Below are 27,716 nucleotides of genomic sequence, written 5' to 3'. Positions count from 1 at the left end.
GTTGGACAAGCTGTTGACTGACTGACTGGGGCAACATATGACTTTGATCAGCAGACATAAATAACTGCTGCTGTTGCTGTTGCTGTTGTTGTCGCTGTTGCTGTTGTTGTTGTTGTTGTTGTTGCTGCTGCTGTAGCATTTGCTGTTGCTGTAAGTGTATGGTCTGTTGTAGACCCAACTGCTGTGGATGTTGCAGATCAATCTGGGCCTGCTGTTGAGGCATTGCAGCTGTGTGTTGTGCCACAGCTTGCTGTGGTAACTGCTGCAACTGAGGTTGCTGCAGTAACTGTGAGCTGTACTGTGGTGCTTGCTGTTGAGCAGGTACTTGCTGGTTCTGTTGTAAGGGTGCCGACAGCATTTCTGCCAGGGGCAGGGACTGTTGGAGAGGGACAGGCTGCTGCAACAGCTCCGTTTGACAAGGCTGCTGTGGAAGCCGCACCTCAGTTTGCTGTTGTTGAAGTGTCAGTTGTTGTTGTTGTTGTTGTGGTGGTTGTTGTTGTTGAGGTTGTTGTTGTGGTGGTGGTTGTGGTTGTGGTTGTTGTTGTTGTTGTTGTTGTTGTGGTGGTGGTGGTGGTTGCTGTTGTTGTTGCTGTTGTGGTGGTGGTGGCTGTTGCTGTTGTGATTGTTGTTGTGGTTGTGGTAGCTGTTGTTGTAGTGGTGGTTGTAGAGATTGTTGTGGTTGCTGCTGTTGTTGTGGTGGTGGTTGTTGTTGCTGTTGTTGTGGTTGTAGAGATTGTTGTGGTTGTGGTTGTTGTTGCTGTTGTTGTGGTTGTGGTTGTTGTTGCTGTTGTTGTGGTTGTAGAGATTGTTGTGGTGGTGGTTGTTGTTGTGGTAGTGGTTGTTTTTGCTGTTGTGGTGGTAGTGGTTGTTGTTGCTGTTGTTGTTGTTGTGGTAGTGGTTGTTTTTGCTGTTGTTGTTGTTGTGGTGGTGGTGGTTGTTGTTGTGGTGGTTGCTGTTGTGGTGGTTGTAGTTGTAGTTGTTGTTGTTGTTGTTGTTGTTGTTGTTGTTGTTGCTGTTGTTGTAGCTGCTGCTGCTGCAGTAGCTGTTGTTGCTGTAATTGCTGGAGAGTTTGCTGTAGCACTTGTTGCTGCTGCAGTTGAACCTGCTCCTGCAACACTTGCTGTTGTGTTTGTTGTTGTTGCGGCAGCGGGACCTGCTGTATCTGTTGGGTCAGTGGTATTTGTTGAAGCTGCACCATCGGTGGTTGCGGTGGAGATGGTTTTACTGGCTGCTGTAATGCCGGTTGAACCTGGGCCTGTGATTGTGGCTGAGCCGGTCTGGTCATCTGGGCAAGTGTCAGCTGTTGCTCTATGCCAGCATGACTCGCTGGAGGAGATGTCACTGCAGCAGCAAGAGGAGGAGGGGAATGTACAGAGGTGGACGAGTGGTTCCCTCCAGACATGCTATGCCCAACGGGAGCTAGTCCCGCATCCCCCAGGCTGCGACCTACAGTGGAGCCACCACTATTCCCAGGGGACATGAGGACTTCAGGCAAACAGGTTGGAAGTGTGCGAGGCATAGCAGCAGGAGCAGCGGCCACGGTGGCAGCGGCGCTTATTAGAGTGGCCATGGATGAAGTGGAACTGGGTGTTTTGTCAACTGGAACTGCAGTGGTGGAAACTGGCTGGTCTATGCCAGCCGGAGGAGGAGCAGCAGCAGGGACAGAGGTTATGGCTGCACTATTGAGAGATGAGGCTGGGGCAGAGATGCTGTCAGAGACACTGGTGTCAGGAGCGGGGGCAGAGGTGCCTGGGGCAGACATGGAGGCGGGGGCGGAGACAGTGGAGACAGGGGGAGAGGTGGCAGACAGGGGTGGGCAGGGAGGGGAAACCAATCCAGTCAAAGACTCCGACCTCTGGCATCCTTCTACAGTCACCAGAGAGAGGGACACATGGTTAGTTTGTGTTAGGAGTCAGTCGGCCCACTCAAATAGGTTAATTAGCTGCACAGCTGCCAGGGTCATTTTGGAAGATCTTACCTCTCTCTACTTTAGGGGACTGTGGCACCCTTGTCTCTCCAGTAGGTGGTGGTGTGGCAGCTCCCTGGTTGGACTGAGAATCTCTGTGGCGGATGGTCTGGTTGATGAAGAAGCGCCAGCGTCCCACTGGTGAGGATTGGGGTGCTGTGTCCACTGGGAGGCAGAGAGACAAGTACATGCAGATATATGCAGATATGTAAAGATGTATTAATCAGAGAGTTTATTTAATTCATGCACAAGTGAAAGAGACCTACGCAAACTAACCTGTGGTGCCAGTGGGAGTGCTCACATGAAACTGGTCAATAGATCCAGTCTAGCAGGTAGATAAAAAAGATTCAAGCTCTTATTCAGCCAAACATTACCATAACATTGATGTTACATTAAGAATATTTATAGAAGAGGTATTTATAGAAGAGCATAAGTGTTGAATCTGTAAATCAACACACCTGTGCATTTGTCAGAAGAATTTCCTGGGCTTTCTTTACAATGGCTCTGAGGTCCTCCACAAATTTCTCTTTTTCCAACTCAACAAGAAAGTCCTCCTCCACCTATAAAATAACATTAACAGGGAAGTCATTACTCATACACAGAATATAGCATTTAAACAATCATTGCAAAAGAGTGTATAAGAGTAACCTACCATGTAATCGGCAATGTCCTCAGGTGCATCCCCTTCACTGTCAAATTTGAATGTTACCATCTTGTTACTATGTGTCTCCAACTGACATTCTACCATATTGTCCCCACTGCCAGACACCTGTGTGGAGGACAAGAATAATTATGATCTTTCTTGATACATTTTTTGCATTTAATATGACTACATTTAAGCAATGTCACAAGAGACACAGTGCTGTTATATTGTCTATAAGCAGTTGGGATCAGTGTTTGGGGTAACAGCGTAAAAATTACTGTAACGGATTACTTTTTTGGGTAACAGAGTAACCTAATGAGTTAGTTTTGCAATTTAGTAGTTAGTTACTTACCTTTTCCAACTTAGTTACATTTAAGACCTATATTTCCCTGTTCTTTCTGTCGCCACAAAGGAAACAGAATCCATCTGAAGCATTTGCACTGTTTCCTGATAAATTAGCTTGTCTCTGTCAACAGAGACATGCACGCACAGTCGCAAATCTCACCTGGGTGTTTCACGAAAATCGGTGACTGATGTAACGTAACGGATTACTTTTTAATGGTAATAACGCGGTAACGTAACAGATTACTTTTTAATGGCAATAACGCTGTTACATAACAAGTTACTTTTAAAAATAACATTACCCAACATTGGTTGGGATTGGATGAGTAGCACACAGACCGAGTGTCAAAAACAATCATAGTGATATACAGCACACACAGTATGTATATAGCATTGTTATACTGTATATCTATACTATAATTTTGCGAATGTCTGTCTGTCTGTCTGTCTGTCTGTCTGTCTGTCTGTCCCAGCGTTTCTCCTCGGTGGCTGGAGCAATTGATCTGAAATCGCATCACCATCAGCATATGAACACACCTGACATAACTGTGAAGGCCGTTTGTCACTTTCACAAATCGTATGCTGTATATTAGCATTTTTATGCTGTATCTACTATCTATTCTGCATCTAGCATGAGGCACATCTATTCTGCATCTAGCTTGAGGCAAAATGTTTAACCAGCTCTGTGTGTGTGTGTGTGTGTGTGTGTGTGTGTGTGTGTGTGTGTGTGTGTGTGCAGGCAGGCGGGTGTGTGTGCAGGCGGGTGGGCGGGCGGGCGGGCTGGGGGGGGGGGGGGGGGGGGGGGGAACAGTATCTCTGTAGCCATTAAACGAAACGGGTTTCTTACACTGATGCTCCTACATCATGCAAGCACCAGTTAAAGTTACTTTAAAGTTACTTTCCATCCCTCATATACTGTGTGCACAGTGCACATCCCATAACCCACACACTGCACATCATTTTGGAGCTCATATCTTTGAACGGGTAAGGGCTAGTAGTGTATATTAAGCATTCATGGACTTCCTCTTGTCCAATAGAATTACTCAACCCAAACTAACTGTTGTATAATGTACATTGTAAATCACACCTGCAGCATGCTCAATTGAAACTGTTGTGAGGCTTTCTCTGGCCTATGACAGGAAGGTCTTCTTTGAGTCTTCAGTCTGTCTAGTTTGCCATTGGCAAAGAGTTGCAGGGGATCTTCTCCATTGGCTGGAACATACCTGTTGGAGTGGCAGAGTCAGTGATGATCAATGACAATACATGAGTGTACAGAGAAAGTGCGGCATGAAAGAACGTCCCAGAAGGAGCGTCCTAAGGTGCTGTGTCTACAGAAAGCGTGTTATGAGCTGTCAGCGCCTTTCTGCCATACATTTGGTAAAGACGTGCTGGAGCGCTCCTCTTCCCAGTGCCGGCTGTTTGCCATTCAACAGAAAATAGTTCAACTTTTTGGAGAGAAGCGCTGCTCATAAATTTCACATTTACGGTCTGAACCGGTGTTTCAACTAGCTTATTTGTGCTAATAATGCAGATCACATGACATTTGAGCACAGCAACACTTAGTGCAAGTACTTTGGACAATAAAGCGCTCATAAAACGTCCCCCTTAAACAACACACTAGTAACCGTATCTGCTTCACTCCTTGCAAATCACTCCAACGAGAGCATCAGCTAAATGTGTAACATGTCAATGTAAATTCACAGTAGTTACAGTTCCTGAGCATATAATTAGAAATGTATTCAACTACAAATAATCTGAATGTGACACGTACCCAGATGAAGAATGTCGCTCTGTGCCAGACAGATGTGTACTATCCTGTGGAGTGACAGTAGACATACAGAGAGAAACACAGACATACACAACCCAAATCATTAGCTGTATGAAATTGAGCTAATGGTTAGTTTGTTTTATTCATAGACCTTTTCATTGAATAGTTTTCAAACTCATTATGGGTACATTAGTACTAGTGTATTCAAGCAAAAGAAGATCAATTAATTAAAAGCGGTGTGGTGCGTACATCCTGTACCTGAGAAACACCCAGCAGGGGAGGATCACAGTCTTGCAGCGAGGTTTGGGGCAGCAGGGGAGAGTTAGAGTCAAAGGTCTGGAGACTGGTCACGGGAGGAGGGGAGGTGGGGATAATGTCAGCCCGCCCCAGTAAGGTTATCGGGGCCTCTGATGTAGGCGTGGATAGCTCTTGAGCTTGAGCAGTGGCAGGATAGAGGGATGGAAGGGATGGGAGAGATGCCAGTGATGCTGGGGGGCAGGATGTATGAGAGGGGCTGGGAAGTATTTGTTGAATCGGGAGGACAGCTTGAGGCAAAACAGGCTGTTCAGCAGCGGGTGTCTCAGCTTGCATCTGTGTGTGAGAAGGGGCCTGTGTCTGAGTGAGTGTCTGTGTGTGGGTGAGTGTGTGTGCCTGGATGCTAGTTTGTGTCTGCGTCTGAGCTGGTAAAACCTGTTTGGCTTGGTGCTGGGGGGCGGGAGACGGACCCGCCACTACTTGACTATAGAGGGGCAGTGCCCTGGACTGGGGATGCAGCTGGGATACATTACTAGCGACTATCTGTGCAGCAGGTTGGGGTACTAGTTGTGGAGCCATTTGGGGCTGAGAAGGCAGTTGACTCTGATCGAGAGGTATTTGGACCTGTTGAGAGGGAGGTGGCTTTTGAATGAGTGTTGAGGGTGTTTGGGTTGGTAACTGGACCTGTAGCTGTGGAGGTGATGCTGCTAGTTGATGTTGTTGTTGCACCACCAATGGAACCTTCTGCAGCTGTTGTTGGTACCGCTCAATAGATTGAGGCAAAGCAGGTGGAGGGATCGATTGGATCACAGAAGGTACAACTGTGCTTCCAGTGGGCTGCGGCTGGGCTTGAACAACTTGTTGTAGCTGTGTTTGGCCCTGAGCATAGGCCTGTCCAGTCTGTTGAATAGGCTGGGATGCAGGGGTAAATGTTGTGGGTTCAACTACTGAGCCGGAAGCAGACATGATAGTTCCAACACTTCCAGTCGTACCTGGAGACAGAATCATCTGCTGATACTGCAGTGCTTGAGGTTGCTGCTGCTGTGCAATGAGAGTGACATCCTGTTGGACTGATGGCATAGCTTGGCGGGTGGATTGTGGTGCAGGAATGTATTGTGGTGGTAAAAGGCCAGCTTGAGCCTGAGCCTGTAGCTGGCTCTGTGGCTGGAGATTGGGCGGTAACAAGCCATGTATCTGAGCATTCGGTTGCACAGCGGTCTCTTGCTGGATCTGACTAGGAACTGAGGCAACTGCAGCTGGAGCCTCAATGTGGGCTTGACTCTGCTGGGCAATCATCTGAGAGTCGATGGTGGCGATCTGTCCCTGTGGTGGCTGAGGCTGATTAATGACTGGATTCAGAGCCTGGGCCTTGATTAATGGTTGTGCAACACCCTGGCCCTGTATAGGAGCTACATGGATTGGAGTTGTGGCCTGTATCTGAACTTGCTGGGTCGGGGCAGGCTGAGTCGACCCCTGAATGGAAGCAACAACTTGAGGAATCATTTGGGCCTCGATAGTAGCCTGTGATGCCTGGGTAGCAGACAGGGATTGGAGTTGGACTGGGACTTGGGCTTGGTTCTGGGAGTGAGGGTTACTTTGGCCCTGCTGGGTGACGACTTGAGTTTGGAGCACAGCGGGCGTCTGGGTCGGAATTTGGGTGGTCTGAATGACCACAGGGACCTGAGCCTGGGACAGCATTTGAGTTTGCAACTGGATAGCCTCAGTGACGGCTGGGGCTCCAATGGGTATACGAGGCTCCACTATAGAGCTGCGGTGCTGCGTCTGGGCTAAGTAGGCTTGCTGTTGTTGGATCAGAGCTGTTTGCTGTTGTTGCTCTATTACTTGCTGCTGTGTGAGGGTGGTGTGAGGCTGAAACTGTGTAGTGTTTTGTTGAAGGATACATGCCTGCTGTACATCAAGCGGTTGCTGTTGAATCAAAACCTGCTGCTCACTCTGCTGTTGAATAGGTACAGCTTCTTGTTTCTCAGTTTGCTGCTGTTGAATGATAGCAGTTTGTTGCGGCTGTTGTTCCTGAACGTGTTGCATCAGTGCTTGGTGCTGGAGTCTCTCTGCGTGCTGCTGCTGTTGTTGTAACAGTGCTTGCTGTTGACGTTGTTGTTCTATTTGCTGTTGTAGGAGAGCCTGTTGCTGCTGCTGTTCCAATTGTTTCTTCAGTTGGGCATGTTGTTGCTCCAGTTGCTGTTGCTGGAGGAGACTTTGCTGTTGCTGCTGCTGTTGTAAAATAGCTTGTTGTTGTAAATGTTGCTGTAATAGCATGTGTTGCTGTTGTTGCTCCATTTGCTGTTGAAGTAATGCTTGCTGCTGTAATTGTGGCTCCATTTGTTGTTGTTTCAACTGGGTCGGCTGTTGCAATGCAACTTGCTGTTCAGTTTGCTGTGGCATCTGTGCCTGTTGCTGCACTACAGTTTGCTGTTGTTCAATTTGTGGTTGCAACTGAGGCAGCTGTTGTATTACAACTTGCTGCTTTTGTGGTGGTGGCTCAATTTGTTGTTGCATTTGATTAAGCTGCTGTTGCTCCAGTTGCTGCTGTTGCTGTAAAATTGCTTGCTGTTGTTGTTGCTGCTGCTGTTGTTGTTCCATTTGATGTTGTAGAAGGGCCTGGTGTTGTTGTTCTTGTTGTTGCTGTAGCTGGGCCTGTTGTTGCTGTAGAAGTGCTTGTTGCTGTTGCTCTTGTTGTTGTCGCAGAAGAGCTTGCTGTTGCTGTTGCTCCAGGATTTGTTTCTGTATGAGAGTTTGTTGTTGTTGATCAAGTTGCTGCTGCTGTAGTTGGGACAACAGGCCCTGCTGCTGTTGAAACAATGCTTGCTGTTGCTGTTCCAGCTGCTGTTGTATGTACGCCTGTTGTTGTTGCTCCAACAGTATAGCTGGTTGTTGATGTTTCTCCAAATGTTGCTGCTGTTGTTCCAGCTGCTGTTGTATGTACACCTGTTGTTGTTGCTCCAGCAGTACAGCTGGTTGTTGTTGTTGATGTTGCTGCTGTTGCTCCAAATGTTGCTGTTGTTGTTGTTGTTGTTGTTGTTGTTGTTGTTGTTGTTGTTGTTGCTGTTGTTGTTGTTGCTGTTGTTGCTGCAGCTGTTGTTGCTGCTGCTGTTCCATCTGCTGCTGTTGTAAGTATGCCTGTTGTTGTTGCTCCAACAGTATAGCTGGTTGCTGTTGTTGCTCCAAATGTTGCTGCTGGTGTTCCAGCTGCTGCTGTTGTACGTATGCCTGTTGTTGTTTCTCAAACTGTATAGCTGGTTGCTGATGTTGCTGCTGTTGCTCCAAATGTTGCTGCTGCTGCTGCTGCTGTTGTTGTTGTTGCTGCAGCTGTAGTTGTTGCTGTTGTTGTTGCTGCTGTTGTTGTTGTTGCTGTTGCTGCTGTTGTTGCTGTTGCTGCTGTTGTTGCTGTTGCAGTAACAACGCTTGCTGTTGCTGCTGCTGCTGCTGTTGTATCAAAGCCTCCATCTGTGGTTGCTGTATGTAGGTCTGAGGTTGCTCAACAGGCTGTGGTGGTAGTGACAAGGCTTGCTGCTGCGGTGGTTCCATGCTTGGTTTCGTTGGTAAAACAGACTGCTGGGGGGGTAGCTGGACATGAGGCTGTTGACCCAATGGTTGCTGTACATAGATCTGCTGCTGAGGCTCAGGTTGATGATGGACCGCTGTAGTTGAGAGGTTTTGCTGCTGTTCTATCTGTGGATGTAAGACCGTTGTAGGTTGCTGTGGCTGCTGTGTGGCATTCGCTTGTTGCTGTTGTTGGAGCAGAGCAGCCTGGGCCTCCATTTGCTGTTGCTGCTGAAGGGTGATGGTCTGTGGCTCCATCCCTATCTGTTGTTGATGAACAATGGTCTGCTGAGGGATCATGACAGGCTGTGTTTGCTGGGGTGCTGCCTGGGGGATGATGTCAGTGGGCTGCATGGGAGTGGCAGGGGGCTGGGTCTGCTGAGCGAGGGGCACAATGCCCCCCGCTAGTCTAGTGGGATCACCGCCCGAGAGGGGCGTAGTGAGGACATTGATGGGCGCTTGTGGAGAGACCGGGGGTATGTATGACTGTGAGGGGGCCATTGATGCCTGGGGAGTGGCAATCTGTGATCCATCTGAATGGTATGGCTGTGTTTGTTCAGTGATAATGAGAGGATGATGAGTGATGTTGAAAGAGGAAGGAAGAGACAGCGGTAGAAAAATAAGGTAAGATTAAGCTTTGGCAAGGGGTGATGTTATTAATCATTGAAACATTTAAAATCACAAAGTCAATACTAGTAATGTGATGAGGATAATTTTGTATTTGGGTAAAAAGATGAATTGTTTAATTGAGGAGAGAAACACAACACATAATCAGGTAGTGTGGTTATTATAGCTATAGTCCAAGACTGACAGTCACAATAGCCTTTGGCTTTAAGCTAACCACTTGAAATCAGCAGGAATTGTCACCTGGGAATATTGTTGAGGTGCACTTGGTGAGATCTGTGTCACCAGGGCACCAGGCTGAATGAATGTCTGGCCAACAGGTACCCCTCCACTTTGGCCTACAGACAGGCTGGAGAGACCACCACTCTGACCAACAGGCACACTTGGAACACCTCCGCTCTGTCCAACGGGAAGCATTTGGGGATGAGACATCACCCCAGTGCTCTGCAGGGCCATAGAGATTGCTAACGTGATTGAATGAATTCACATAAAAGCAAATGGATGAATTTGTTATAGTTTGTGACCAGGGCGGTAACAGAAAACAACTTACAGAAGCATTAGAGGGATGGCTAGCTTGGGAGAGGGCGTATGACTCTCCTTGTTGAGAGTAGGCCTGACTCTGACCACTTGCATAAGATTCACAGCTCACTGATCCAATGCTCTCACCTTATGATGGAAAAACAATAGAGTGATTACAATATTATAAATTACATGAATTACATTATTATTAATAAATACATTAATTACAAATGCCGTAATTTATCAAGTACATGTTCATTTCTTTTCAGTCTATCACTACAAAGTAGTAAAAGAAAATGTAATCTTGCATGATCTTAGCTCTGTGCTGTAGCACAACACTCTACCTGGCACAGTGAGGACCGGCCCACTGACAATAGGCGGCTGCCTGACATGCTGGACAACCTCTGGCAGCTCCTCAGTCTCTTGTCCTCCTGCTGCTGTCATTGGCGCAGTGGTCCCTGGTCCCAGTGAGGAGGGGCAGGAGGGATGAGGGCAGGTGTAGGATGCGAGGGTGGAGTCTCTCCTCTCTTCAAAGCCCTGCTGCTGCTGTAGCAGCTGTTGCTGTTGCTGGCGGCGCTCCCTTGACTTCTTGATCTGTGTAACTCGGTCTCGGATGGACTTGCTCACCAGCTTCGCATCACTCTCATGGAAGAAGCCTGACTTCACCTGAGGAAGAGAGAGAGAGGAGAGAGAAAACAGATAAAAGATGTTCAAATTGTTATGTAGATCTGTCAGAGATAAAAAGCAGAGACTGAACACCAACTGGTACCAAATGCAAAAATAGATGGCTATTCACAGAGGGGCAAATATAGTATATGTTCACCATACAGCAGAGACAGAGACAGAGATGCTTTTCCTGCTCAAATGTCCTACTCAAAAACAATACTCATGGGTGAAGGTCAAACAGCCGCCATAGCAGCAAAATATGTCTATAACTGTCACAGAATGAGAGTTAATTCTGAATGAGATGATCTGACTTTCATATAATCATTTTATCTCCATCATTCTCTATCCTTCCTCTTTGTCTCCGCAAGGCCTTAGGCGTGGCCAACACTATATTTTCCACCCTGTCTGTCTGTATGTCATCTGTCCGTCTGTGAACAGCTAATCTCCTGAATCGTTTGCCTGATCGGCATGAAAATGTGCACACAAACTCCCTGGATGCCAGAGCAGAACGTCTGACCCACACAGAATACTATGGCCATGTGATCAACATGGATCTGTCAGATCTTTCATATTCCACCCTGATTGGCTAAGATTGGCATTGGTTTGCAGGAGTGACTTGTTTTCAACAAAATGTCTCAAATCATAAACCTAATCACATTTCTTGATATTACTCCTACAGATTTTGTCCAATGCAAATCAGTACACATTATCTCTATAGTCAGTCATGTGATCAAGACAGATTATTGCTGGCCCACAATAACCTAAGTGACGTAGCGGAGACTTGTGCTCCAAGGAGCACGTTTTCAATTTTTTTCTCATTTTCTTTTATTCTGATATCATTTTACTTCAATTTTTATTCAATTTATTAGCTTTTTAGATATTATCCATTGTACTAGAAGCTTTGGCGATTGTGTTTGCGCTCAAGGCAATAAAACTTGTTGAAATGAATTGACAGAGAGGGAGAGAGAAAGAGTGTGTCGACATTATTCATGAATTGGGGCAGAAGGTAATTTGAGTGAATCTAGGTCAGACATAGTTGGCTACTGTAGGAACACCTGATAAATGAGCTGTGGGATTTAGTAATACATCAAAGTTACTGTACTTGTGCCTTTCTTTCAGCATTCTGCCTTCCATAAGACAGCAAAGCCTACCAAACGCCCATGATCATCTGTACTGGGCCCACCTCATTTCCCCCTGTCAGTCAAGCACAATGTCTCACCATCTCCAGCGCCACCTCCTCAGCACTGTCATTTTCCAGGTCATAGCTGAACTCGATGGCCTCATTGTCCTTGTGCTTGCCCTTCAGCTTCTTGGGCTCCTCCACCCAAATCCGCAGGGCAAGGCAGTCCTGGCACCCTGTGTCCTCCTCTGCCAGCTCCACACGCACCCCTGTGTCCTCCCCAAAGAACGCATGGTTCAGGAGGTCCCGGATTGAGAGTCTGCCCCCAAAAAAGAAGGCAATAGAAGAAAACACATGAAGCAGAAGCACCGTGATGTTTTATAAGTGCTCTGTCAACAGCTATCCACAGGATAATACATCATGTAATTGTTATCACGAAAAAAATGCTTACCTCTGGGTCTTGTTCTGACGAATGCAGCACTCGATGATCTCTTTAATCTCTGGGTCGTTAACTTTATCGAAGCTGGCTGGTTTTATACCCTGCAATGGAAAATGAGGGGTTTTATTTAACAGGGTAGGCCTCCTATCAAAACAGGAAATTAGATCATTATAGTTTGGCAACCGCAACTCAATAATGGATATCATCACTGAGGACAATTCTTTCCATCTTCTACATATTAGGAGAATAATGCAGTTCCAGGCAGTGAGAGAGACTCACACTTGTGACTTTGCGGTAGATTTGAGCAGCGTTCTGGCACTCGGAGTAGGGGTATTCTGAAGTGGCCATCTCCAGCATACACATCCCAAAGGCATAGACGTCTACAGACTCATCATAATGCTCCTCATACATCTCTGGAGCCATGAACTCTGGGGTTCCTGTAAAAAGCAGACAATGAGTCACCAGTCAATTACCCCAAAAAAGTGAAATATCTCTTTGCCGCTCTCATTATTTGTATTCACTGAAGCATGTCCAATGCTATCCAGAGAGTTATGTAAATAAAGGAGACTCCAGATTGGCTAAGAGCTGATGTCTGGAAATCGAGTAATAGTAAAAAATGGGGGACCAATCAATAATGTACATTCACTTATTCACTCACACATTCATACCATGCAAGACATCAACCTTCTCATCGGGAGCAATTAGGGGTTCAGTGTCTTGCTCAAGGACACTTCAACACCAACTCTGGGGGAGACTGGGAGCCTCTACCACCTGACCCACTGCCGCCCCAATTCCTGGTTCGCATTTGGTGTTCCAGTACATTCCAGATGTGTTTGATAGGCTTAAGGTCAGAGATTTGTGCATGCCAGTCAAGTTCTTCCAAAATCATCTCAACAAATCATTTCTGTATTGGGGGGGTCGTGGGGGGACACAGGGATTGTCATTCTGAAACAGGATGAATTAGAAGCACACAATTCTCTAGAATGTAATTGTAGCTGTAAGATTTCCATTCACTGGAACAAAGAGCAGAACAGGAACTAACTAGAAATGATATGACTTTTGGTCATATAGCGTATGAGTGAATGTATTGCATACACTGTAAAATGTTTTGGAAAAAGGCGTTATTTAAATGCAGACTATCCATTTGCCAGATTCAATTCAGAGCTGATAAGAATCTTCCTATAGCGACTGCGACTGTTCCCAGGGTTACATTTTATCGACCTAAAATGTACTCTAAGTGCAATGTTCTGGTGGGCTCTCAAAGACAAATGTATAATCTAAGGTCTATATTTACAGTAAGTGCTGCCCATATGGATTTTGGAGAGATCGTTTCAATAATGATCTATACTCCTGGGCAGCTGGTGCCCTTTAAATAAGTGTCCAGAGGCTGTAGGCCAGAGTTCAATACAGTGAAATAGTCATTTAAACTGCCGGAGTCAGTTTGCCGATGTAAATAATATTATGTCTTGTTGTTATCAGCCTCTGTAGAGCGTGACAGAATTGGAATTGTGAACTGAACAAGGTTTTTCTTTTTTTTTTAATTAAGCAAAAGTGTCCAACTATTTAAACCCTCTTTCCTATGAGTATGACCAAATGATAAATTATTCTTGTTAAAAGAAAAAAATATTTTGACTTAGCAAACTACGAAAGCAGAAAAGTTAAATTGGGGTACCTATGACACTCTTGGCGAAGGAGGTCCTCATTAGTGTGGCCAGCCCCAGGTCCCCTATCTTAACTGAGCCTGTGGGCCCTGTGATGAAGATGTTGTCGCATTTGAGGTCCCTGTGGACTATGGGAGGCGTTCTGGTGTGGAGGAAATGAAGGCCCTTCAAGATCTGTCGGCACCAGCTCCTCAGAACCTTGGGCTTCATTACCTTAAAACGCTTCAGGTAACTGCATGGAGAGAGAAGGAGAATGGTGAGTGTTATGGTCAGGTAAGGAAGTAATTGTAATATATCAATGACAAAAAGCTCATGGAAAAGTAAATGAACGGGTTAAGTGGTGAATGCTAATACTGGAACAACATAAAAAGGACCTGAATAAATAAGTGTGTGTTTGTATGTGTGTGTGTGTGTGTGCGTGCGTGTGCGTGTGCGTGTGCACGCGCGCATGTGTGTGTGTGTGTGTGTGTGTGTGTGTGTGTGTGTGTGTGTGTAAAATGAGCTCTGACGTTTTCAGTGTTCCTGAGGTCATGAGTTCAGTGACCAGGACGATGCACTTCTTGCCACGGAGAACTGACTCCCAGGAGTCATAGAAGCGGACAATGTTGGGGTGCTGGAGCCCCTTCAGCATCTCCGCCTCCTCTTTGAAGCGCTGTTGCTCTGCCTTGGTCAGCTTGCGGTCCTGGAATACGAGATGCAGAATACACTGTTATATATATACACTGTATACGCGTGTGCGTGCGTGTGTGCGTGCGCGCGTGCGTGCGCGTGTGTGCGTGCGTGCGTGCGTGCGTGTGTGCAAATTGAAATACACGGCTCTGGGAGTCTGGGACTGCCTCATATTAAAAGGCAACCTCAAACTACACTCCCACAACCTCTTGCTAAGTGGCTGGCACTTCACACATCTGCTACAGTACCACTAGATGGTGCTAGCAAAACAGGGTTGTGAAAGTGGCCAGACAACACCCAAGCTGAGTTTTATAAAAACACATTTTCTGCAGCATCTGCCACACAGCCGCTGCTCCAGCATGGCGGATACGATGGATGCTGCAGAAATTCCACTGACTGGCGCAGGCAGGCAGCATCCCCCAGGAGCAGGGACAGCAAGTCACTAAGCCCACTGGCAAACAGCCTATTCATATGGAGGCATTAGCCTTACAGAAGCTTCCTGGAAACAGTTGTACAGAACAGCAATTATCATTTTGCTCTGCAATAAAATAAAATAAAACATGCTGGGGAAATGTACTTAGAAAATACATTTATCTAGCGAGCCTATAGTGTTTTCTTCCACAACTTACAATCAATGAAACGTCACACCTCCCTCAACAGATACACTGTGAATGGGCATCATCATTATTTAAAGTTACATACAAACACATGTAAACTTGATATTCAAAGCAAAAGGTGATCATCACAGTCTTTAATTAGATTATTTGCTTATGCATGGTCTTTGGCCTTTTAACCTTTGTTGGACCTTGTGACTTGCTAATCCATGGTGTGTTGCCCAACAGGCAGCTTTAACAAACAACAACAACACACTTTTACAGCTCATGGCTAAAGTCTTACAAAAACACAAGAGACATTGTTGTCACTTGACCTTTATGTAAAAGGAAACAATTTGCACACAAAAAAATGCACTACATCCTTACTTCTTGTAACATGTCACAACAACATCCTATACATGTAACAACTGTGAAGGAGCAGTAACCGGGTTCGAAATACAGGGAGAGCTACGGAGCTTGGTACTCCCCAGAAAGCCTGTATTCATGTATATTTTCCTGGATAAATATGTCAGTTGCTGCTGTGGCCATGCATGTGCACTGAAGTCAACGCATGTTTCACAGCTTATATTGCCTTTCAAGGGAACGACTCTTGGTGTTTGAAGCTGTGGGCCTGTTCATGATTGTCATGGGATGCAACTTATGTCTGGTCTGTTTAACTAAGTATGCAAACCATAGCCTGTCCACTAACTGTGTATTGGCAATTTTATTGTTCTTCAGCAAAAAGCGATAAAATGGCTAAAACTAAACATTACAACAGTGAATACTATTTGTTTATTTTGGCTAAATACTATGTATGTATGAATTGAAATGTATTGCCACTGCCAGTATATTTTTGCACATGGGTGGGTGCATTCATGTATGTGCATGAATGTATATAAGTACCTTCCCATTCCCAACCCCCACCGCTGAAAAATAGGACTCCCCCAAAAGCCACGGTGTAATTTGAACACTGAGAGAACGCGGGATGCATTGCAGTGTCACAAATAGACCTCCCTAAAAATAGCAGTCATCATAACACAGTCTTTCCACTAATCGATTCTATTGATGCTGGGACCCATTGTTTGTTTGGACTAAGTTGTCTGAATGCAGATGATGTACAGTACAGCAGATGTTGCCGTACGGAGCAAATTAGCTTGATTCTTTTACATACTGGTCTTTTCCAATTCATTAAGTTTCCCTTGTAGATAATTATTTTGCTCTTCTGCTCTCCCTCTCTCCCTCTCAGCTTTTGTTTGGTACATAAGCTTTTCCAAGACCTTTCACTCTGTCTAAACTGGATCCATGTCCTTTTCTGGAAGTATGAGCGGAGGACCACCACCTCCCACTCCGCTCTTCTCCTGTATTCAGAGACAGAGCATCAACACAGGGAGACTGCTCTTCATCGCATGGTTTTGGCTAAAAAATAAGTTGCTCGTCCTGGGCCTGCCCCCCTTCTTCTCCTTTCTTGCACTTCACATTCTATGTGCAGGTCTGTCCACATGTCGTGAGTGAATTTGGAAAATGTGTATCTGTGTGTGTGTGTGTGTGTGTGTGTGTGTGTGTGTGTGTGTGTGTGTGTGTGTGTGTGTGTGTGTGTGTGTGTGTGTGTGTGTGTGTGTGTGTGTGTGTGTGTGTGCATGTGCACATGTGTGTGCACATGTGTGTGTCTACCAACACAATGTGCAAATTTGTTTGTGTCTTTTTTATGTTTAAAAGCATCTCACTGCGTATTTGGACTGTTTGGTGAAATGAATGAGGTCTCATTTTCCTTAAAGTAAACACTATATGGAGTGGATTGCTAATCTTTTCATATTATGTTTTATTTTGCTCAGTGAAATGCAAAATAACTTTTTCGGATTTTTTTTTTTTTTTTACCCGTGGCCCTTTTTGTGCTGTGTTCTTAACTAACCTTGTTATGTGCTATGGGATAATGGTCTGTCTGACTGTCTGATCTATCTATCTATCTTACTTCTGGGTTGTGTGTTGAGTGTCATTTCTCTTGTATATCTCATCCAGTCAGAGCATCAGTCACTCTGACACTCTGGAATTGTGTGAGACAGAGTGCTTGTCTGTGAGTCTCTGTCTACACAGCCTGCTCTCCCCCTTTGCCCTTCACATCTATCTGTACCGGTATGTCATATTGTTGCTGTCAAAAAACATTACTTTTCAGGAAATAGAAAAAAGAAACACTGTTCTATTGGAGCCAGGGTAGTTATTAGTCACAAGTTCTTGTTAAGATCTTTCATCGGTTAAATATTTATACAACCCACAGACAGACTTAACCACTTTCAACCGGCCATCCCTATTTTGGGCATGTCATTTATATGCAACATCGGACGCTGTCTGAGTTATGCCAGGGACACATTTTGTGTAACACACAGACACACACACACACACACACACACACACACACACACACACACACACACACACACACACAGAATCCTCTGTGTTTATTTAATGTACAAAAGTGAACAGAATACAGAGAAGAATTTTACTATGCAAGTTTTAACAAACATCTTCAGGTGAAAGGCGATATGCCCTCCACAATTGCAGCAATAAAAAGAATGTCAATGTCAAGGACACGGCTAAAAATACTGGGCCCCAAACACTTGGGCTCCCGGGCCCAATGACTTAAACTGACACTTTTTAATGTACATTAATACACTTTTTAAGACAGAGTGATTTAATTTAGCACTCATATATGCTCGATAATGAGTACGTATATTTTCAATAATGCAGCCTTTTTTCTTATACTATGTAGGAATTGCTGACTTAACTTGCAAATGTACTTATGGACAAGCAGTTATTTAACAACCAAATGAAGGTGGGCATTCAGTAGGTGCCATAGCCTGGTATCTGTGGTATGTTATGTTCCAACGCTCCTGACATGCCCAGCTCTCTGGACCCTCTAAATCATTCAGGGTTACCCTCCCTTACCACATTTAGGAAATTCACTGGTTATATATTAAGCAAATTGCTTTGAAATGAAGGAAGTAGATCTTCTTCAGCACAACGGACGTGACAAAATCGGGGGGAAAAAGGGGAGAACTGGCAAAATCACACATGATGCACCATGAACTTGCAGGAAGAAAAAGATTTGAGAACAGCCTCTTGACCATCAGGTAAATGGGGAGAATAGCCTCTTGACCATCAGCTAAATGGAAAAGAGAGACCAACAAAGAGAGCGATACCGAGGGAGTGAAAAGGGGGCAGCCATGAAGCCATGAAAGAGCCCAGTGAAAGAGGGCCATTGTTCCCTGGCAGCCTGTGGATGCCTTTCTTCCTCTCTGCATTCTGTGAATATGTTCATATGCCAGCCCAGGCCCTAAGTAGAGTAAAACATATGGACTGAAGCCATTATTCTGCTTACTAGCAGTTAAGAAACTGGTGGGACGCAAGAAAGCAATTAAAATGTTCATGTAATATGAGCGTAGACTTTTGACTAATGAAAAAATCACATGAACCACTCCGGTGGTTAGAGTTAGGCCTTCTCATGGGCCCGCCAATCAAAAAGATAGCCGGGTGAAAACATCTGTCGCTTCTCAGAAAACATGAGATGGAGGATTTGCACAACAGCACTACCTCCCCCTGACTTGTAATTCTCTGTGTTTGGTAAACGATCCAGCACTTTGGCAAGTGGCAGCCACCATGTCGGTCTTTCCACATTAAGTGACTTGGAAAACATGCCAAGATGGTGTACCTGCTTACCTCGACATGTACCGTACACTCCCAGACTGTTTTGGATCAGACACCTGGCAGAGCAGAAGGTTAGGCTCTGGATTTAGACTCATAAAACACCATGAGCATGATGTAAGGACAGGATGTGGTCTATAGGGTGAGACACTGGGGGGAGTGGCAGGGAGGCCCTGAAATAGGACCCATGATGCCAAACCCACCCACAAATATTGCAGCTTATACTTGGCACACATGAACATTATCATGTGCCTCATGAATCATAATTTACGTTCTTCCTGCATCTAGGAAGAGGGAGGAGTGGGGGTGGGGCAGGGAGGGAATCCTTCACCTGCAACACGATCAATAGCAGAGGGGAAGGGTTGCGCGTCGCGGAACAGAGACGAGGAGGTCAGGGCTATTCTCAGCAATGTCGGACCTGTGTACACGCATGCATGTGTAAGCGTTTTAGTGTGTGGGAATGTGAGGTGGCGGATGGCTGGGATTAGATTACTGTAATCTACAACAGCTCAGACCAACAAGATGGATGTGTTGAAAAGGGCAGTATCACACCCTGGATTAGTACCGCGGCAGGCTAGTAGGCCAAGTTCATTCATTGTAGACACTTACATAGTTACCGCCCGCTAGTTGCTCCTCATTAGCTGGGACAGCATTGTGCCTAGGACGTTTTCTCCATTATGCTGGAGATTTGTTTTGTTTGTATCTTTGTCTGGAAATGTCTCTTATATAATAGACAGCTGTGGGTTTGGTTAACTCAGCAATGAATTCCTCAGCTTTACACTGGTAATGAGTTTCATTTTGATACCATAATTAACGTCTAACATAGCAAGTTGAGAGACATGACAGGCTTAAGATGAACACCCCAGGAACTCCTCCAATCAATATTTCATTAGTCTTTAATTGCGCACTTGGGCTTCACTTTATATTAGGGAGATGAAAGCCTTCTGGTGTTCATATATTACTGGCTGCATACCAAGCATGTAGTGAGGCATGTTTTATGGTACTTTAATAATACAGGTGCAGAGGGGAGATTTGATCTAAAGGATCCTTAAGAAATACACATTTTAACAATGTTTTTAGTTTAAATAGATTATGGTTAGGATATACGGCACAATTGGAGCATTAGCATCTGATCAATCCACAGGTTCAATTGTGTTTGGGTTTAGGTTAATCAATTCCACTGTGGTTTATTCAGTGTTGCTCCAATTTTACTCACTAGTTAGATGTATGTAGCCAGATGATCAGAGATATCCACCTACTAATATATATCTGGTGACATCTAAATTCAATGTAGAGCTAAAATACAAGCAAAGACTGACCCGTTCTTGATTTTGGGATGGTACCAGGATTGGTTTTCGAAGCCATTTGTCGGCAGCCATTCTCGCCACTGTTCTAGCACATGTATTGAATTTGGATTTCCCCTGACGTATCAGTAGGCGGAGATCTCAATAGTCAATTATAATATGTTGTTTGGTTCACATTGCCTAACCCAAGCAGTGTTTTGTAATTGGAAACAATGAAGGCAAATGCCAATGCCTCACATTGTCTCACCCTACTAACATTTCACCTGTTCTTCTCGAGTACAAACAAGAACACTACCACATACACAGTAAATGAAGACACATACAAAGATGGTTTTGCTCACTTACAATGCATTGACATTCATATATTTCACATCCTGAACCTTAACCATAACCTAACCTGTTACCTTGACCATAACAGACACATGCCTCAACTTAACCCTAACATATACTGCACACACACTATCAGATATTTTAGTCAGCTCATTACCCTAACATGACTGTATGCCAGGAAAACATGCATGCATGCATGCACGCACGCACGCACGCACGCACGCACGCACGCACACACACACGCACACACGCACACACGCACACACGCACACACACACACACACACACACACACACACACACACATCCATGACATTTTCATAATTAATAGTGGGGATCTCAGTATACGAAGTCGTGTTCATCAGCATATGAATCAGTTGTTCTTATCAAGAAAGAACGGTAGAATAAGCAGCTATGAATCCTGTGAAGTAATGGGATTTATCCACGACTGGTCATCTCCGGTGGACATTTCAAAGGATTTAAATCTCATTCTACCAATAGACCCTGAGATACTACAACCACGTTAGACAGGGTTGCCAACACAAACGGTTGCCCGATTGCCCACAGCAAGTAGAAACTAGAAAAGCGCATACAGATCTCCACCAGGCCTAGGCACCTACCCAGGGCTATATCAATCAATGATTGCAGCCGCCAGGACACAAGGAAACTGCGGGGGACAGTTATGCCGTTTGTACGGCATAACTATTCACATTTGTGGTGTCTCTTATGAGCAGAAGTGAAAGCGGTTTTGAAGATGCACTCTATAGAGGCCCCTCAACATGCAATTCAAATTTGTTCGTGGGAGGGAAGCCGATTGGGGAGGGGGGACAGATTCCTGTCTCTGCATTAACGGTTCCCACAGTGGTCAGGGCGCCTGTTCAGAGAGGGGTGGAACTGGGGAGGATAGCGTGTACCTCCGAATGCGTTACGCCCCCCCGGTGATGCTCCTTGATGTCAGGTGAAAAGAAGATGGTGGCATGACGGATCGGGTATCGGAGGAGACCCGTTGTTGTCTTCACCCTCCCAATGACTACTATGGGGATTAGAAGGGATGGGTTTAGCATAGAGTATGGGAATGGGGGAATTGGCTTAACACTAAATTGGGTATATACGGAGGGGAGAAAATGTTTTCTTTTATTATCCTATATGGGCAGGGTTTTTCTTTTTATACTGAACTTTTACGCACCGTGATGGCCTCAGATCTTGTGCTGTTTTGAACAAATGATTATTGTGATGGGAATGGGACTTGGGGTGTCATCACTGTGTGTGTGTACCTGCCTCAATGTGACACTGTGTAATAAAAATAATAAAAAGATTTGAAAAGAAACATGCAATTCAAATTTGTGTATGATTGAATGTTGTATTCATTATATACTGTATGCTGTTTTTTGGCCCCACTCACACATTTTGAAGGCAATTACACGCAGACAGTAAGTGTGTTAAAACCCTGTCTGACAGTCATTATCACATGACTAACAAGGCCATTTGTGCCTAATTTGGTGGAACGAATCAGCAACAAATAGTTACAGGCCCTTCGATGTGTGATTCAAATTTGGGGTAGATCGGAAGCTGTGTTCAGGATTTTACATTTTGTGCAAAACAAGCCCAAAACAAGCCCTTGTGAATCAAAGAAAAATCTTACTGGTGCATCTTTTATCACTGTAACTCCAGAGTTAATGTGTACAGATTTGTGGGATTAGTATTTACTAGTAAGACGCCTCAGGGCGACATGCAACCTCACGCCAATTCTTGGCCATCTGGCCAGTGATGTATATCGGACCAGTTACCCATATATGGAGATCCATGTACTGTATATACAGTAGTACTGTACACCCTTTTATGTCCATACATGGAGATCCCTGTCTGAACCAGCCGCACAGATATGGGCTGTCTTCCTCCATATATGGGCATTCCCATATGAAGTCCTGTTAGATATGGGCTTAATGATTAGAGTGGTTCCCATGACATCACAACATACAATATCTTTTTTGCCAATACATGGAGCTCCCTATCTGAACCAGCCACACAGATATGGGCCATGTCTTGGCCATCTGGCCAGTGATATATATCGATGACATCAGGGACCTTCATATATGGGCATAAAAGGGATTCTGGGGAATACCCATATATGGACTTTTACATAGGTGATGTCACCTGTGATGTCACAGTGATGTGTCAAGGGAACCAACCCATAGACTGTAAAAATGTGTACACACACGTCACACGTCTACACGGACGCGGACAAGCTGTGACATTTCTCATGGTAAACTGCAACCTCTGGTCGCAATATGAAAACAAAAATTGGCAGAAAACCTTGTCAGGCAGAAACGGGCGTGGCTTATATGGGTTCGTCATGATCCAAGGAAAACCGATTGTACGACCTCTGAACATTGCGAAAGTCTGACGTCTAATTTTTCCGGTGTGAGGTTAGGGTTAGGGTTAGGGTTAGGGTTAGCGTTAGGGTTAGAGTTAGTGTTAGAGATAGTGTTAGTCAATGGGGAGAGTCTGACGACGTCGGAGTAATGAGATGTCGGAATAACACTGCGCACCCGTACAACCTATGGGTCAACAGTTATAGGCCAAAACGTGAAGTCTGCCACCATGAGGATGATTAGACAAATCTGGGTCTACTGGGAGTGTGCCGGAGATTACCTGCTCACAGACACACACAAACCCACATACGCATAGATGGACAGGGGCGAAAATATATTCTCTGCCTAGTGCCTACCAGCCGTTCCGGCCTGGCGAAGATAAAAAAATCACACTCGTGTGAACTGAGCGGTGGAGGCTGCGTGTGTGTGTGTGTGTGTGTGTGTGTTTGTGAGTGTGTGTGTGTGTGTGTGTGCGTGTGCATGTGTGAATGTGAGTGTGAGTGTGCAGCGCCCCTCCCTTAACATGTGTGGTCAGAAAAGGTATTGCAGGCTACATACAGACAGACAGACAGACAGACAGACACGCACGCACGCATACCCACACACACGGCCATGTATAGGAGACGGTGTGACCACCGCTCAAAAACGTGAGTAAGTGAAACGGGTAGACTGGAAGTCAGGAACTCTAATGTCCTGACCTCCATTTCGCCAGGAAACACTGTGCTGTGTGTTTGTAGCAGACTGTATATCAAATGCTTAATTTACTGTATGTACGACAGTGTTGTGCGTTGAAAATAGCAGATCCACGTGTCCCATTCTCAAGGCGTTGTTTGGCACACAACACTGTCATACTGTATGACAAAGTATTTAGAAACAGGCTCAAGCTGGCTACCATCTGCAGATGGACAAAGGGGGTAGGCTACTGCCTGTTTCTGGCGAGACACAAGTACCACAACTTTGAGATCGTATCATAGAAACCTTAGTGCTGGTATTTACGCATTATTACGAGATGGGAAGGTCAGTACACAGATGAGGGTAACATAGGGCCTATAAGGTTTGGTTGGTGCATTAACTGGTGGAGCCAACAAGGACCGAAGGTTTGGATTATGTGATCCCATTGCCATCTACGTGTATGTGACTTTGAACAGCTCTATTCCACCGTTACAACCTCCTCCCCTGGGCTACTGTAGTATGGTCTAGCTTTCTATTGGTGTTGACTGATGTGTGCCTGTGTACATTGATTAGGGGTGAACTCAATTGAGCTGAGCTGAGCTGAGCTGAGCTGAGCTGAGCTGAGCTGAGCTGAACTGAACTGAGCTGAGCTGAGCAGAGCTGGCCTGGGCTGGGCTGAGCTGAGCTGGGCCAGGCTTGGCCAGTCTGGGCGGACTGGGTTGAACCAGTCAGGTTTCTGCCGCCCGAGTTGTGCTGTCTGTGCAGGGTTTTTGTTTCCAGCCTGACAGGCACCCACTGTAATTAACTCCCTGGATCACTCTGTATACTCACTCACACAGACAAAGAGGCATGGAGGGAGGGAGGGAGAGCGAGAGAGAGAGAGAGAGAGACAGGGAGAGGGTAGACGGGTGGGGGAGGGGTCAGACACGTAGGGTGGCATATGCGTACTCTGGACAGCAGCGTGTAAAAACCACACAGCTGCAGAGAGACAGTTACTGTACATCCAATTACATCCAGCTGCAGTGAGACGCTGTACATCCAATTACATCCAGGCCATGTACACTCAAACTCACACTTGCATAGAAAAATCATGTATAGATATACACATGAAAACACACAAAAACATTGATAATAATAACAATAATAAGGGTAATAATAATAATATCTTAGATTAATATTTTCTATGTCCTCAAAAAATCGCTTTTCATGTGGGGGGACCATTACATCCAACACATTGTGATGGATGTTGACATTTATGATACAAACAACAACAAATATGTAATGATACTCTTGCCCCTTCAGTTGAGGAATGTTCTGTAAACTCTGTCTCCTACTACTGTGCCTACTCAGAGTGGCTTCCCTATCTTCATGGGACACAGAGGGAGAGATAGAACTATTAGAACTCATACAACTCATATGAACTACTAATTCATATGAGAAAGAAAAGTACAAGAGCTACTCCTGCACACATCTATACTATAATTTTGCGAATGTCTGTCTGAGTGAGTGAGTGTCTGTCTGTCTGTCTGTCTGTCTGTCACAGCGTTTCTCCTCAGTGGCTGGAGCAATTGATCTGAAATCGCATCACCATTAGCATATGAACACACCTGACATAACTGTGAAGCCCGTTTGTCACTTTCACAAATCGTATGCTGTATATTAGCATTTTTATGGTGTAACTACTATCTATTCTGCATCTAGCATGAGGCATATCTATTCTGCATCTAGCATGGGGCAACATGTTTAACCAGCTCTGTGTATGTGTGTGTGTGTGTGTGTGTGTGTGTGTGTGTGCAGGCGGGTGGGCGGGCGGGGGGGGGGGGGGTGTGGGGGGGGGGTTGGAACACAGTATCTCTGTAGCCATTAAACGAAGCGGGTATTTCTTACATTGATGCGCCTACATATTATCATGCAAACACCAGTTAAAGTTACTTTCCATCCCTCATATACCCACACAGCCATTAAACGAAACGGGTATTTCTTACATTGATGCTCCTACATATTATCATGCAAGCACCAGTTAAAGTTACTTTCCATCCCTCATATACTGTATGCACAGTGCACATCCCATAACCCACACACTGCACATCATTTTGGAGCTCATATCTTTGAACGGGTAGGGCTAGTTATGCAAATTATACATCCTTAGCAAATGCATGCGTGATTCCTAAACCCACCAGGCTTGAGTTAAGACCCGCCTTGTGGAAACGCGAGGACTTCCAGGAGTGGCTGAAATCCCTGCCTGACACATGGAGGGTGGATAAAGTCAGAGGCATGAAGACTTGTACTTGAGAAAAGCCTGCATTTGCACAATGCACAACTATTAATTTCTCACAACAGTGCTCAAAATAAACTGTGCTAAAAAATCTTGAAACTGACTAATTGTACTGTGCTTAATAAAGGCAAAACTTTGTAACTTTGCTAAAGAGAAAAACGTACTGAGAAAGCTATTAATTTGTCACTATACTGTGCTCAAAATAAAAACTCTTACTGATTATCAGTTAAATTGTTATGGTTTGGATATGGCTTTGGGCCTATTATGCTGTGTGTATTATTGTAATGGATCAGTAGGTAGTAGTACTTTGCACTTGAGCGAGCAGCACTAACGTTCATGGGCACTTTCATACTTAAGATTATCGAGAGGAGGCGGGTCTTAACTCAATCCTGGTGGGTTTAGGAATCACGCCAAATGCATACTGGATGGACTTAATTTGGGGTGGAGCCGTGGAGGTACGTACTTCTGTGGCTTACAGACTAGTACTAGCAGTATGAACAAGAAATGGCCACGCCATAAAAAGAGCTTGAGGTCATTTCTAAACATTGTCATCAGTACATAAGTTTATCCAGCAAAGCGTGATTTGACTTGATTATTGAATACACTCCCACACAAGTTGGCTGAGTAGCTCGTCACAGCTGGGCAGATTGTAGTGTGTAGTATTAACTTCCCTTCAAGTTGCTAACTTGTTTAAAGGACATGCATTTCTTTCTTTAATATGATGCATGCTTATCATTCTTATGCCTGATTTATAGTTGTGCATGGTGTTGTGCACCATAAATAGCCAAATAGCTGCTATTTTGCATGATGAGCGACACAGGTGGGTAACTACCAGTAAGTATAAACCAGTAAGTAAAACTTTGAGCTCTTTGTGAAATTGTGCCAAGATGAAGGCCAGATGTAGGCCACACTTCGCGTCCAGACGTTGGAGCTTAGCTCCTTCCAGGAGCACCGCTCAAAAGGTTTTGGCCGAAAATCACGCAAAGCGGTACACAGTACAGTATCTCTAAAGTTATTTTCAGGAAAAAGCCTGAACCAAGCCAACCAGGCTCCTGATGAATCGTAACCTTAAGGCATTTGATTCTGTGTCTACAAATTTGTGGAAACCACAAAAAAGGCGAAGGTACAAGACTGTGTACATGTTTTAAGACTAAAGGAACTGCTTCTCCCATGAGCCATTGCACATACCTTTCCAACGATTCTAGACAAAAAGATTGCTGTCTTTATTATAGTGTTAATATTGTTGTTGATTTGTGCAAATCTGCTACTCCGGACAGTGGGATCAAGGAAATAAAAGCACACGTGACTTTCATGGGGGTGGGAGCGGAAATATTTCTATAGTAACTTAACCTCCACCAAGTTACGTTTTTCTCAGTGAGATCGCGAATTAAACACGTGCTTCTTAAAACTAGAGTGATTACATACAGACTTGCGGCTTCTACAGGAGCATATAGCATTGTTTTACAACCAGGATCCAAGTGGTAAGAGTTAAAGCACAAAATAATGCGTCATAATGCGTTCCCAGTCTAAATGGGTTAAACCCCCTCCCCCTATAAAGAACATTCATGGGGAGCCCGCAGTGAATCCTTGTACCCAGGGCCCAGAATTTGATGCGACACCCCTGCTCGTCAGACAGACAGAGATGCACACTTATCATAGTAGGATATTGCTGCATGAGGCCCAAATTTAAGCTTTTTCTGTTTGTCCCGTGTCTGTCCAGCCTGTGACAGGCTGGACAATTGGTCAATTGGTGTTTGTTTGCATGGCCAGCTTTGCGGGACACTTAATGAAATTAACTCATCTTAATGAAATTAGGCTCATTTCACACTGGGTGTGATTTTATTTAATTACTGGCAGCTGCAGTTGGGCTACAAATGTTGCTTGTCCAAAAAAAAAACGAACAATGGACGATATTTATATGATTTGACAAGTCAGTATAATGGGTGTCATTCCAAACTAAAATAAGCTATTGGCTGTGTTAGTCAATGCAGCAAAATGTAAATACAATTTGGCTAAGTGAAAGATATGTAATAACATTCTACCTCTTAGCTCTCTGCTCCCATGTTTTCTTAAAGGTGCTATAAGTGATATTCTTAAAACAAGTGTTCAATAGCTCTATATTCGCACAGCAATCACTGCTATAGAGTGTTTGTTCAAGAAAACTGTCTCTCTCCAGTGCTTTATTAAATAAATACATTTTCATGTCAGAATACCAATTTCGTCCAATCGGGAAAGTGAACTC

At 44.8% G+C, this 27,716-nt stretch overlaps 1 protein-coding gene across 1 annotated transcript in view; it reads right to left on the bottom strand.

The window, feature by feature from the left end:
• Positions 1–27,716, bottom strand: part of wnk3 (WNK lysine deficient protein kinase 3) — a gene marked incomplete at both ends in the record, with an annotated part of 52,966 nt that overhangs the window by 11,892 nt on the left and 13,358 nt on the right. The window contains 19 exons of the mRNA XM_080732683.1: positions 23–448; positions 1,082–1,866; positions 1,979–2,131; positions 2,243–2,291; positions 2,425–2,526; positions 2,619–2,735; positions 4,039–4,174; positions 4,723–4,766; positions 4,978–7,394; positions 7,556–7,968; positions 8,363–9,081; positions 9,403–9,603; positions 9,710–9,825; positions 10,023–10,344; positions 11,564–11,783; positions 11,916–12,004; positions 12,183–12,340; positions 13,576–13,796; positions 14,074–14,246. Coding sequence (XP_080588809.1) covers positions 23–448; positions 1,082–1,866; positions 1,979–2,131; positions 2,243–2,291; positions 2,425–2,526; positions 2,619–2,735; positions 4,039–4,174; positions 4,723–4,766; positions 4,978–7,394; positions 7,556–7,968; positions 8,363–9,081; positions 9,403–9,603; positions 9,710–9,825; positions 10,023–10,344; positions 11,564–11,783; positions 11,916–12,004; positions 12,183–12,340; positions 13,576–13,796; positions 14,074–14,246 — 6,861 coding nt within the window. The remainder of the gene's footprint in view (positions 1–22; positions 449–1,081; positions 1,867–1,978; positions 2,132–2,242; positions 2,292–2,424; positions 2,527–2,618; positions 2,736–4,038; positions 4,175–4,722; positions 4,767–4,977; positions 7,395–7,555; positions 7,969–8,362; positions 9,082–9,402; positions 9,604–9,709; positions 9,826–10,022; positions 10,345–11,563; positions 11,784–11,915; positions 12,005–12,182; positions 12,341–13,575; positions 13,797–14,073; positions 14,247–27,716) is intronic.

This window comes from Nannobrachium achirus, assembly GCF_963921795.1.
Source record: "Nannobrachium achirus genome assembly, chromosome: 9".
Taxonomy (NCBI): domain Eukaryota; kingdom Metazoa; phylum Chordata; class Actinopteri; order Myctophiformes; family Myctophidae; genus Nannobrachium; species Nannobrachium achirus.
This window is presented reverse-complemented; position numbering and strand designations above follow the sequence as displayed.